Here is an 11839-nt window from a genome sequence, read left to right as displayed (position 1 = left end):
CATCGTTTTATATATATTATAGTAATATCTATTTTCCTATTGAATCATTCATTTATTCAATTATATTGTTTGCTAATTAATTTCGAATCGAATATGCGTATATGTTAAACACAAGATCATTTTTCTATTTCACGTTGAACAATTTTAATATGTTTGCTAAATACATTTGAGGAATGATCAAAAAGAAAACGAAAAGGTACAAATATTTAACAATCGAATATTTAGGCGTATTGTGCGTGAGTTGTGATTTATCTGCCACGTGTGTATTTTTTGTTTGTTTTAGTGTTCTCAACAAATGGGAATTGCTTATTCTTGTTGTTGTTCTTGCTGTACATATATCGCAGGTGCGTGTTTTTTGCATTATGATCAAATGTTCGTATTAGGGAGGTTGTGCGCAACAAATTGGCCAAAAAATTGAGAATTGGTTATACATAAGTATAGATTGTTTGATGATTGATTGTGCCAGTTGCGATTACAATCGAAGCGAAACACTCAAGTCCATTGAGAATTGGTTATACATATTAATCTTAATAATAATAATGGGCGTTGATTCTTCCGCCATTATTATGTGTGTAAGTCAGGGAAATTGGTGTGAATCGTGTGATTCGATCAGATCAGATCAGTCCAGAACCGTTCAAGTTCAAGGGTAGAAGTGTAGATGTGAGTGTGTCAGTGTCAAGAACTCAAGACGTGCCGTGTAGATCAGTCCAACCCATTAGACATGCAATTTTACAATAAAACCATAACTAATCGGACAATAAGGTCTGATATGATAACTCTTCAGATCGAACTGTGTTTGTGTCTATGTTTTGTGTTGTTAAGTCATAACTATTTTAGGTCAGATTTGTTTTCCAAATCTGCGTGTGTGTGTCTGTGTGTGTTACGCACTTTGGAGGACATTATCATGAGATAATAGATGGGAGGGAGCTCCAGTCAAAGAATGGGGGTGGAGTGTCAATCCGTCAGTGTTCCTGGGCTTGCTTGAAGATGTTGTGTCTGTGTAAAGTCGTAGAAGACGCTCCAAAAAATAGTGGGCCGCCCATTTTTGTGGAATGTAGTAGGGGTGGTGTCTATTGGAGGGCCCCCTCCACTTTAGCCACATGGGGATTGTTACATCCCAGACGTTATGCCAAACTTCAAATTTTGCCTGTTAACTTCACAATTCAAAAACGAAGGCAAAACATTGATGATGTGTAATAAACAAATCTTGATCTTGGACTTCTCCTCTTTGTTCTTCTTCTTCTATCTATTTCATTCTAGTACCGGACCAGCAACTGTCTCTAGCCGGGCTTCAATTAGGTGTTGGGTTAGATGTTTTGTTTCTGGTGTTTCTTTGTGTGGTTGTGGTGTTAGCCGCCTCCTTAGCATTTGTTGGCCTGGAACATGGTGTCAGTTTTGATCTTCGGATTCGGCTTCTTTTTGGCGCCGGCCAGCAACTGCTTCAGCTGTACAATGGCCCGGGCCGGGTTGAGGCCCTTCGGACAGGTGTTGGTGCAGTTGAGAATGGTGTGGCAGCGATAGAGCTTCCAGGGATCCTGCAGATAGCACAACCTCTTCTCGGTAGCCTCGTCGCGTGAATCGATGACCCAACGGAAGGCCTGCATGAGAACTGCCGGTCCCAAATATTTATCGCTGTTCCACCAGTAGGAGGGACAGGCGGTCTGACAACAGGCACACAGTATGCACTCGTAGAGTCCGTCGAGCTTGTCGCGATCCTCAATCGCCTGCAGGTACTGTGCCTTACCCAGCTCCTTGGCCAAGTTCGGACGCTGCAGCCAGGGCTCTATGGAGGCGTACTGCTCGTAGAACTGCGTCAGATCGGGCACCAAATCACGCACCACATACAGATGCGGCAACGGATAGATTTTGCAAGGTGCGCTCAGTCCGGTATCGATGGCTGTGACGCAGGCCAGGGTGTTCGTACCATTGATGTTCATGGCACAGGAACCGCAAATGCCTTCGCGACAGGAACGACGAAACGTTAGGGTCGGATCCACCTCATTCTTGATCTTGATTAAGGCATCTAGCACCATGGCGCCGGTTTCATTTAGATCCAGCTTGTAGGTTTGTATTTGTGGCTTCTCACCGGGCTTCCAGCGATAGATCTCGAAGTTCTTCATGCGTTTCTCCTTCTTCGGTTCCGGTTTCTTAGCATCATCACCACCCTTGTTATCTGCTTTCTTACACTTGTCGGGCGGCTGCTTGCCCGCTGCCTTGGCATCGCCCCCAGCTCCACCTTTGTCCTTGTCCTTGCCCTTGCCCTTGTTCTTGTCGGCATCCTTTGACTTCTCCTTGCAGTGCACCACAACATCAAACTGCTGCCTCTTTGGGTCCCCAACTAAAAGGCCAGTCTGCACGCTTGGCTGAACCAGCTGCTCAGCCATTAGGCGATCCATTCGAACGGGCAGTGCGGGACGCACAGTCCGGCTAGGCTCCACCGACTGCGGCTCCAACTGAACGGACACACTTACCATGCAGCGACGTAGCAACGAGGGTCGCAGATGGCTCCTTAGCATAAGCATGGTGGTTGCTTTACTTGGTGCTGCTGCAGCTGCAGCGCCAAGATTTCTGAGGACGAAATCAAGACCAAAATCAAAAAATTTTGAATTTCTACAAATTATTTATTTTTTTTTTTTTTGTTGCCAGACGACATGCGAATGGTTGAAGCTACAAATTTATACTGAGTCCCCAGGTGTGTGGAATGAAAAGTTCACTGACAAGCAGACACAAGGCTAACTAGATGTAACAAGGCTATAATTATGTACTGGTATATGTACTTGTATGTTCCTAATCGTTCACAAACCAAGGAAATACACGCTGTTAAGAAGTGGTTCCCCACATTTTTTGCATCCCTGAATATCAGGGGTGCCACAGAAATCTCTTCCGCCCCAGTTTCGTCTCAAAACCAATTCTCGGTGCCACAGAACTCTTGTGTGTTTTGCCAGGAGTTTTAATTAAAAACACTAACAAAGACATTTTTCCTCATAAAAAAAATTCATTGGAATATAAACCTTATAGTTTTTCTGAAAAATCTGCATCAAAAATATTTTGCATATCCCAAGTAAATATTATTAAATTAGCAAATTACTAAATGTATACACAAACCACCAAAACAACCGCACAATAAAGATGCCCCATTGGCCGAAATAGAACATTACATTTTAGGAAAATCACCAAAAAATTAAAATGCATTTAAAAAATAATTTATGCATATGATCAATGAAAAAACTTCAACAAATCCAAATCCAACTCGGTTCCGTTTTAAGGCGAAATAGTGCGACTTTATATGGCAACATTTTTTTTAGGGGGGCAACGCTCCCCCCCTGCGTACGCCCTTGAACATACATAAGTGGAATTCTTTAGTGGGATCAGATGCGCTGTATTTTGCCAACAATTAATTGGCGTTTCCGCAAATGCTCGCGAGCTAGTATTAATGCAAATGGCATATTTGTTTTTTATTTAACTTAGTACGTTACAGAATTTAAAAACAATTACTCAGTCAAATGTGAGCTTCGACAGTCAGCTGTTGCGGACAGCTGGATGGGAGGGGACGTTCGAAAAAATGAAATCTTTCGAAGTTCTCTAGCACCGACAGAATTTTTTGGAGATTTGAAAAACAACTGTTGCCGTGACCTCCGCATGATAGAATTCTTGTACATTTCCCAGCATTATAAAGCATTGAAACATTCTTCTATTTTCTTCAATTATTTTTACTTCATAATTTAGACGGCTTTTATTTATCTTTCGTGTAAAATTAGCCAATTTGTAGAAGCATTGGCAAACATGGCAGGCTGGCACTGAAAAGAATTAAGAAAAACCTAACCTCAAACGGCGTGGTATCGATTGCCGCAGGGACCCCGGCCCTGGCACTGGTACTGGCCCTGGCCCTGGCCGTGGACGTGCTTGACAGCCGCTGAGACATCACACTCGTGTACATCTACTAATTGTCATTGCCGGCAAAATATTTGTCTAGTTTGTCTGCAATTAAAGGAACATATAATGTCTCGTCTGCGTGTGTGTCTGCCTGTGTGTGTGCATGTGTGTGTGTGTGTCTGTGTGTGTGTGGGGCGTCACGGCACATGCGAAAGATCAGGCGAGAAATTTGTGACTTGAAAGCCTCAACTCCTAAACGAATGGAAACCAACTGTGAAAACAGAGACGCGACGCTATAAATATCCGACTAATGCGAACGATTGTTCTGGAATTTGTGTTCTGATTTTTTTTCCAATTCCAAACAGAAGCACAGTCGCCGTGAAATGTTTTCACTTGTCGCACAAACTTGCACTTTTAATTTATTTGAATTTTTCTATTCGAAAACTCACCCAAATCCGATTAGTTCTGAACTGTGGTTTTATTTTTTCGGAGCGCTACGTGTTGTCCGGAAACTGTGTGATTATGAAATGGAAAATATGCCCAACTGCCTGCTCTGACTGACAGCCAAACGAACGCTTGAAAGCAAACGTAAAGCCCACTAGATTAACCAAATGTGGCGGGCCTGTCTGTCACGAGCCAGCAGCCGCCCAGGGATGGCCCAACTTCAAAGTGGACTGACAACTAAAAAGGAGATCTGCTGTGTCTGCACCTGCCGGCTGGCTATCAAGCTAATGCCGCCTGATACTGCTGATACTGCTGATGATGATGATGACGGCGATTATTAAAAATAAATGCATCACACACATGGGAAGCAGTAATAGAACTTGCAACAAATTAAGTTGTAAGTTTGAGTAGACTTTGTCGCGAGCTCTTGTGTGTTGGCTGCCTGTCTGCTGCTGCTGTTAAGCAATCAGTGCTGCCAACTCTTAATCATCAAAAAGGCTAGATCAGAAAAGCAATGGCTAAATAAATGAGAAAGCATCAAAAACAAACTTTTTTGTTCACTAACGGGAAATTTTAATTCGAAATTCCAAGAACTACGGGAGTTATGAAAAAAAAAACACGAATTGCGGGGGAGTGGGGGGGTGTATCAGAATAAAAAAAAATTAACTTGACCTGTCTAGGACTTAGGGGAACCTGGATACCAAGTTTGGACACTCTAGCTCTTGTACCTTCTGAGATCCTTGCCCTCATACAGACAGACGGACGGACGGACAGACCGACATGGCTATATCGACTCGTCTTGTCATGAGTATCTATGTATGTATGTATGTATGTTGATGCCGCAATGCTGTTCTACATTTGTCTTAATGTTAACTAACAGACGACTCTCTTTCTCCCTCTCGCGCTCTGTAATTGAATTCCTATTTAAGGCGGAATGTAAGTGAAATTAAATTTGGACATTCGTCCCTCTATTTAAATGCAAAACTATATATTTCAAACGATTTGTATCCTAAGCTTTTATGTACAAATTATGTTAAATCTGGTCAGGGTATTGCGGTATCGTATAACCGTTAATATAGTAGAGGAATTATGATCTAATAGGTATGGGGCAGGGAACTAATGTTTCAATGTAAATCGATCAATATTTCTTATACCGTTTTTTGAACATCCCTAGATCAATGGTATACTTAACTGCTCATTTGTAATCTCTTACTTTACGTTCCAACTATTCTTGTAGCTTGTATTAAGATATGTATGAACCAAAATTTGCAAAAATTAAACAATATCTCTAAACAAAATCTCTATATAACAAATAATAAAAAAAACCAAAACCATTTCATCAATTTTGGATAAACAAAATCGATACTTTAATTTGTATTTGATGAGCAGCTTAATAAAAGAATGGAATATTTTTTCATCGCCCTTTCCCTCTCAGCAATTACGATTCGTCATAGACATAATATAGGGATTCGTGAAACTTATTCTGTTTTGTAAAGAGATTTGTCGAACCTATTTCTGACTCACTTGACTCATTCCTCCAAAGTTTAAACTCTAATTATGTACTTTTTGCGCTATGTTATATTATTTCTTGTTCATTTGCATTTCACAAGAATCGAGGAATCAAAGTATACCGATATCGTAATCTACAAGTAGGTATGGGTTATTCCGAAATTAAGAGTGTTGTCAGCATTACTCATAAAAATAAATCCAAATAAGAGATGGAATCCATTGAGGTCAAAGATTCCCATTTCATTACATTTTATTATTATAGTTGGGCAGTAAGAGACCAAATGCGATTTAGACTAACTATAGTAATAGCCTAATTAGAATACATGTAGCTTGTGTTTTGTGTTTCGTGTATTAGGACACACTAAAAATTGCATTTGAAATTATTTTTAATAACAGCGGAAGCCACGACTATAGAGGCTACGGCCAAGTCCGCGACCGCGACCACGACCACGACCACGAGCAGCTCCCCCACCGCCGCGACCAGCACAACGTTGTTTCATTGCATTGAAACGCTCCGCCATTTTTCGCAATTCCTCCGGCACTTCCTGCTTGGCTTCCTCCATGATTTTAATCAGATCATTGGCCATGGCCCAGTCTTCGCGCGTTATAAAGCTAATCGAGGTGCCCATGCGCCCGGCGCGGCCTGTTCGTCCAACACGATGCACATAGTCCTCGATATTTTTGGGCAAATCGTAGTTTAAAACATAGCTGAAACAACAAATGAATTGAACAAATAATAGTAATAATAATAGTAATATTAGTTTTTGGAGCTCACGTTATGTCCTCAATATCCAGACCACGCGAAGCCACATCGGTGGCAATCAAAATTTGAACTACGCCGGACTTGATATCGCCAATAGCCACCTCGCGATCACCTTGATCAATACCGCCGTGAATGCTCCGGTTGTAAAAGTGATTTACCATGAGATCATATGCCAAATCATCAACACGTCCCTTGCGGCCGCAAAAAATGATTACTTTGTCGCTTCGTTTCATGCTTTTGATAAACGACAAGAGCTTGGAGTCTTTTTCTTTGTCGTCCTCGACCATTTCGATTAGCTGCTTCACCGAATGCGTGGCAGCCGGATCTAGTGATCCCACGCACACCTGTATGGGATTTGTCATGTACCTTTGGGCGAGACGGTGCACGCCTGGCGGCCAGGTGGCCGAGGTCATAATCGTCTGTCGATCTGGACGTATATCCATAAGCACGTTTCGAATCTGTCGCTCAAAGCCCAAATCGAGCATGCGATCGGCCTCATCCAACACTAGATACGTAACGGATGATATGTCGATAACATTTGCCCTAATCAAATCGTTCAGGCGTCCCGGTGTACAAACTATTACTTCCGCACCTCGTTCTACATCCGAAATTTGTAGCTGACGATCTCCTCCACCGTAGACGCAAACGCTGACAAAATTAGACGAATTACAATAAAGTCAGAACAAGAGAGAAAGCTACAGTCGAGCAAGCCCGACAGTGAAATACCCTGTACCCAGACAAACTTCCGTCACTGAGTTATATGCGTCCATAGCAGAAGCAAAAAGAGGAAGAAGAAGAGCGAACTTGTAGCTGCAGTTTGGGGGGTTGTACTGGCGAGAATTTGTTTCGCTAATAACTTTTCTTAGAATTAACCGACATCGATGAAATTTGAAACAAAAGTATGTATAAATTATGTGTGCAAAGTTTGGTTAGTGTAGCTTTTGAAATGTGGACGGTATTGACGAAATTCTGTAGCGGGGGAAGGGGGGGGGAAATTCAAAAAAATAAAATAAACTCGTCCTTTCTCGGACCTAGAAGAATCTTGGTACCAACTTTGGTTATTCTAGCTTTTATAGTTTCTGACATCCTTGCGTTCATCCAGACAGACAGACGGACAGACAGACAGACAGATGGACGGACGGACGGACATGTCTAGATCGATTTCTCTCGCCATTCTTTATGGGGTCGCAGATGCTTCCTTCTGCCGTTTTTACACTACGGGTACAGGGTATAATAATGTAGGGCATGACAACAAAGTTACTCACGTTTTCATGCCGCGGAAGGAATATTTCTTCGCCTCCATTTCAATCTGCAAGGCTAACTCACGAGTGGGCACCATTACTAGCACATTTGCCCCGCCCCTTTGGCCACGCGGGGTGCTCTGACATTCCGTGTGTATCAGGCCCGGCAGCAAGAACGCCAGCGTTTTGCCCGTGCCCGTCTGAGCAATGCCAATTAGGTCATGACCCTTGAGGAGTATGGGCCAAGCCTGTGACTGTATTGGGCTTGGCTTGGGAAAACGCTGCTTTTCAATCTCATGTAATAGGTCAGGGTACTCGGAAAAGCATTGATCAAACCGCCAAACAGGGTTGGGAATCAATTCCGACGATTGTTTCTCAAAAACATGAGATACTGTTATCTTGTTTTCCCGTCGAAGCCACTCCACCTCTGCCTGGAGCAAATTTGCCACCTCCGGCCATTCTTTATAAAAGTCCTTAGTTAACGGCGGCAATTTGGCCAAACGTGCCGCCCGCGCAGCTGCCTAAGGAATTTAATGATAAAAAACAATTATTTTCGTTTCATTATGATTTGATTTTTAAATTGCTTGACGAACCGCTTTGTATAAGTCATCCTCTTTCCGTGGTGGATTGCCACCATTGTTTTCATAAGATTCTCTCATCAAGCTAAAAAGCGCCCCACTGGGTCGTCCATCTGCAAGGGCGCGTATCTCCCTACCAACATCGCCTATATTGCCAATGGAAGAGCCCAAAACTTTCACCTCAATTTTAATGCGTACACAGAAGACGTTTTCTAAACAGGTTAGGTTCGATCCCCCGGTCCCAACCACACGGTCCACCATGTCATTGCTGATATGAATTGTCTCGCAAAAGTCTTCGCGAACACGATTATCTCCAAAGCGTCCAGATCCTCCTCTGTTCGACCCCCCATCATTTCTTACAGGACCATGGCCGTTACGATTGCCTCGTGAGTCACCATCGCCCCCACGCAAGCTAAGTTTATTGTACTTCTCGTTGAAAAGGTCATAAGGACATTTCTTGGGCGGCTCCGGGTCAACATAATTGGGATCATCCCAATTTAAAGTCGTCATGCTCACTCCGGTCTCTGCGACTGATTTCCAATAGCTTCTTCTTGAATGTGTTATCAAGTTCCAGCACGTTCTCGTCTACTTTTGCTGACGTAAGCGAAAGACGGCAAATGTCGAGAAAAATTTCTTCCAAAATGGCTGGCTCGAGTCACAAATAAATTTTGGAGAATTAACGCTGCTGTTTCAAAAATGATTATCGTTTTAAACTGGCATGTGAATTAAGCACTCTTTTATTTCAAATCAATTCCAAAGAAAACCGCACAAGTTGAACTCACAATATACAATGACAGTGGCAATTTTAATTTTTTGAAACATACAAGTCATAACAATGACAGAAGCTCTGGACAAAATGTCAAAGGATGAGAGTGCATTGAAGAAAAAAACCAGGGCTGTAATCACTATAAGTGTTATTATACAAATTACAAAACAATGAAATAATCATTTAATCTTATGCATTCATTCACAATATAATGATTAATTTTGAACTTTACTTTTCATCTTAACTAATAATCATTATTTTTTTGACCCAAAAAATAAAACTCATTAAATAATGATTATTCTTCAAGTTTTATTTTGTTAATCACCAAAAAATTACAAATTTGATTAAATAATGCACGATGCATTTAAAAAATAACTTATGCATATAACTTATCAATGACAAAACTTCAACAAATCCAACTCAGATCCATTTTAAGGCGAAATAGTGTGTCATAATAATGAACGTGTGGTCGACTTTATATGGCAAAAATTGTTGCCCTCTGCCCCCCCTGCCTACACCCTTGGTAGTTGTTGATGGCAAGGTTTAGATAGGACTAGCAGAGTAGTGGCAAACAATTCCGTCTTTTGCCGTCAAATCTGGCTGTTTGCGGGAAAATTTTGGGAATTGCGGGATGTGGAAATGATGGAAATTCTGGATATTTTAGAAATGTGTTTGGTTCTTTTCACGTCTTTTTCTCAGTGATGATCGCAAATCGCTACGACCTGCTGAACGCGCCCACTGACAAGACTTTTACGCTCTTCTTACGTATTTCAAAGCTGGCGGGAGAAACAGCCAAATGGGCAGCACTGCTGCCGGTGGCAAGGTGTTGATGCTGATGACAATGTGGAGCAGGAAAAGCAGCAGCTTCAAGCCATTTAAGCTATTAAGCTGCGAAGACGGCAGGACAGACACAACACTAGAAGTCCGCCGTTGACGGCTGACAGGTGCCATCAGACATTTGTTGCACATTTCGTCATAGACGCGTGCTGAAAATGTTTTTTTTTTATTATTGTTGCAACGTCATGGGATGCGATGCGATGCGATGCCACGAATTGTTCCATTGTTGGATATGGGGAGGCAAAGACATAATAAATACTCGAGTAATAGTCTGTATTACAACGAGCTTGTCTGTCTTCCTGTTCTTTCTGCTCAGTTAATTTGATTGCCACGCCGAGCACACTACTATGCTATACTTGTACGAGTATGCTCAAATAAAAACGTAAGATTTATGGCTTTTAAATTTCATTCATGCTGCATTTGGTGGCATGCAACAACAACGACAGCAGCAGCAGCAGCAGCACCAACAACTGTTGATTATTGTTATCAATTTCCAGCACCGGATACACAAATCAATTGCATATGCAAGAAGTACATACTTGTATGTATAGTATGTATATAGGAATTACTTATGTACAGTAAGTTTGTCCAAACAATAACATAAATAAATTCTTACTCGCCTGGGAATTTGAATGTTTAATGCGAGTAGTTTGAGCTTTCGAATCTTCTTTCTAACAACTGGCTAAATATTAAGTCTTTCCAGTAACTTGTTTTATAACTTATCTGTACAAAAAGGGTGTTATGTCGAATACTCTATACCCACCCTATCCCCGCTATAGCCTAACAACTAAAATAAACAATCCTGCGGCAGCTAAATATATGATATGTAGTAGAGCACCGATGTTAATAAAACTTCAAGAGTTGTAATGAAGCATTAAATATTTGATTCAAATATCTTTATAAGCAACACCGTTTTTGGTGCTAAGCTCAATGATCGTTCCTATGGCATCTCTATATCATCTACGCATTCATTTTAATGAAACTTGAGAATATCATAAGGCAGTACACAAAACGTAATATTCATACCATATTTCCAAAAGATGTCTTTTAAAACAAAAATTTTCTCCCATGAGGCACAGTCACGAATTCAATTTCAGGCCTAGGCCCATGGGTCCAAGACAAGCAGCACAGTAAAAAAAAATAATAATAATAAGTAAATAAAACAGGTCTTCGGTCAGCAGACGACGGGAAAATCAAGCAAAAATCACCTGATTGAGGAATGTAGGAAAGAATGCATAGCATTTAATATAAATTTGTGTTATCTTTGAACAACAAATAAAACATAAAACGAATATACATATTATTTTATATTATAAATAAATGAAGAGAAACCGAAACCATCCTATAGGAAATCCAATTAATCATTTAAAATACGTTTAGTTATTAAACACAAAAAATACCTGAAGCGTACTCAAAATAAATAACAGTCTATACGTTTGTTCATTCGGCTGTATGAAGTGCGAGAACTTATAAGCCCTAACAGCTAAGGACACCAAACTTGGTCTGACCCATACGCCAAGCAAATTTATTTTAAATATGTATTGATAGTAACAACATTATAGTATAATAAATAAACCAACAAAGCCAACCATTTATTAGTTACTTGATTGCCAAAGGATTTAAAGAAGTAGGTACAGGTATAGGTGCTAAATTTTGCTTCTCCCAGCAACTTAATAATAATATTTTTTGCTTAAGTCAGAAAGAAATTAAGGCATCAAAAAGCAAGTTACTTTATTACATTTTTCTATATGATAAATTCATTTCCATTTAAACTTTTTCTTAATACTGTTTTTTAGTTTATTGCAATACACATTTCATAACATGTCAT

The 11839-nt window shown here is 40.8% G+C and overlaps 2 protein-coding genes across 2 annotated transcripts; both read right to left on the bottom strand.

Moving 5' to 3' along the window:
- Positions 1–119: 119 nt before the first annotated feature.
- LOC115633274 (succinate dehydrogenase [ubiquinone] iron-sulfur subunit) lies at positions 120–4430 on the bottom strand. Its single transcript, XM_030530685.1, has 2 exons — positions 4323–4430; positions 120–2568 (listed from the first exon to the last, which is right to left on the bottom strand). The coding sequence occupies exon 2, from the start codon at positions 2520–2522 to the stop codon at positions 1362–1364; it is 1161 nt and encodes a 386-aa protein (XP_030386545.1). The 5' UTR covers positions 2523–2568; positions 4323–4430; the 3' UTR covers positions 120–1361.
- A 1782-nt stretch (positions 4431–6212) lies between these two features.
- LOC115633410 (probable ATP-dependent RNA helicase DDX43) lies at positions 6213–8954 on the bottom strand. Its single transcript, XM_030530854.1, has 4 exons — positions 8424–8954; positions 7855–8351; positions 6602–7237; positions 6213–6534 (listed from the first exon to the last, which is right to left on the bottom strand). The coding sequence occupies exons 1-4, from the start codon at positions 8916–8918 to the stop codon at positions 6213–6215; spliced, it is 1950 nt and encodes a 649-aa protein (XP_030386714.1). The 5' UTR covers positions 8919–8954.
- Between the last annotated feature and the right edge of the window lie 2885 nt (positions 8955–11839).

This window comes from Scaptodrosophila lebanonensis, unplaced genomic scaffold (assembly GCF_003285725.1).
Source record: "Scaptodrosophila lebanonensis strain 11010-0011.00,11010-0021.00 unplaced genomic scaffold, SlebRS2 tig00001418-arrow-arrow-pilon, whole genome shotgun sequence".
Classification (NCBI taxonomy): Eukaryota; Metazoa; Arthropoda; class Insecta; order Diptera; family Drosophilidae; genus Scaptodrosophila; species Scaptodrosophila lebanonensis.
This window is presented reverse-complemented; position numbering and strand designations above follow the sequence as displayed.